The 772-nt window shown below is 50.1% G+C and overlaps 1 protein-coding gene across 1 annotated transcript; it reads left to right on the top strand.

Annotated features, from left to right (window-relative positions):
- Nucleotides 1-135: 135 nt before the first annotated feature.
- On the top strand, nucleotides 136-363 carry LOC106512567 (condensin-2 complex subunit H2; the record flags this gene model as incomplete). Its single annotated transcript, XM_014001159.1, is given in 2 exon segments — nucleotides 136-185; nucleotides 262-363. Coding segments are annotated over 2 exon segments (152 nt in total), but the record flags the coding sequence as incomplete, so codon positions are not given.
- Nucleotides 364-772: the final 409 nt, after the last annotated feature.

Raw genomic sequence — 772 nt, 5'->3', positions numbered from 1 at the left:
GTGTTTCAGTTGTGACGTGTTGTGTTTCAGTTGTGACGTGTTGTGTTTCAGTTGTGACGTGTTGTGTTTCAGTTGTGACGTGTTGTGTTTCAGTTGTGACGTGTTGTGTTTCAGTTGTGACGTGTTGTGTTTCAGGAGCTGAGGAAGATGAAGTGACGTATGAAGAGCTGCTGAAGCACTGTGTGGTGAGGGCTCCATCTGATCCTGACCAGGCTGCAGTGGGTTCAACTCTTACATGTTGTGTGTCTGTGTGGCGTTCAGGAGCAGCTGGTGGTCAGCAGTCGGGCCTACACTCAGGAGACGGCTCTGTCCCGTCGGGTCAAAGACTGGAAGGACCAGGTCTGGCCCAAGCTGCAGATGCAGGTCAGATTTATGAGCAGATCAGTGTTTCCTGTGATCTCAGCCTCTGAAGCTGACTTCCTGTCTGTGTTCAGCCTCTGAAGCTGACTTCCTGTCTGTGTTCAGCCTCTGAAGCTGACTTCCTGTCTGTGTTCAGCCTCTGAAGCTGACTTCCTGTCTGTGTTCAGCCTCTGAAGCTGACTTCCTGTTTGTGTCCAACCTCTAAAGCTGACTTCCTGTTTGTGTTCAGCCTCTGAAGCTGACTTCCTGTTTGTGTCCAACCTCTAAAGCTGACTTCCTGTCTGTGTTCAGCCTCTGAAGCTGACTTCCTGTTTGTGTTCAGCCTCTGAAGCTGACTTCCTGTTTGTGTTCAGCCTCTGAAGCTGACTTCCTGTTTGTGTTCAGCCTCTGAAGCTGACTTCCTGTTTGTGTC

Source organism: Austrofundulus limnaeus, unplaced genomic scaffold (genome assembly GCF_001266775.1).
Source record: "Austrofundulus limnaeus strain Quisiro unplaced genomic scaffold, Austrofundulus_limnaeus-1.0 Scaffold8218, whole genome shotgun sequence".
In the NCBI taxonomy this organism is placed as follows: Eukaryota; Metazoa; Chordata; class Actinopteri; order Cyprinodontiformes; family Rivulidae; genus Austrofundulus; species Austrofundulus limnaeus.
This window is presented reverse-complemented; position numbering and strand designations above follow the sequence as displayed.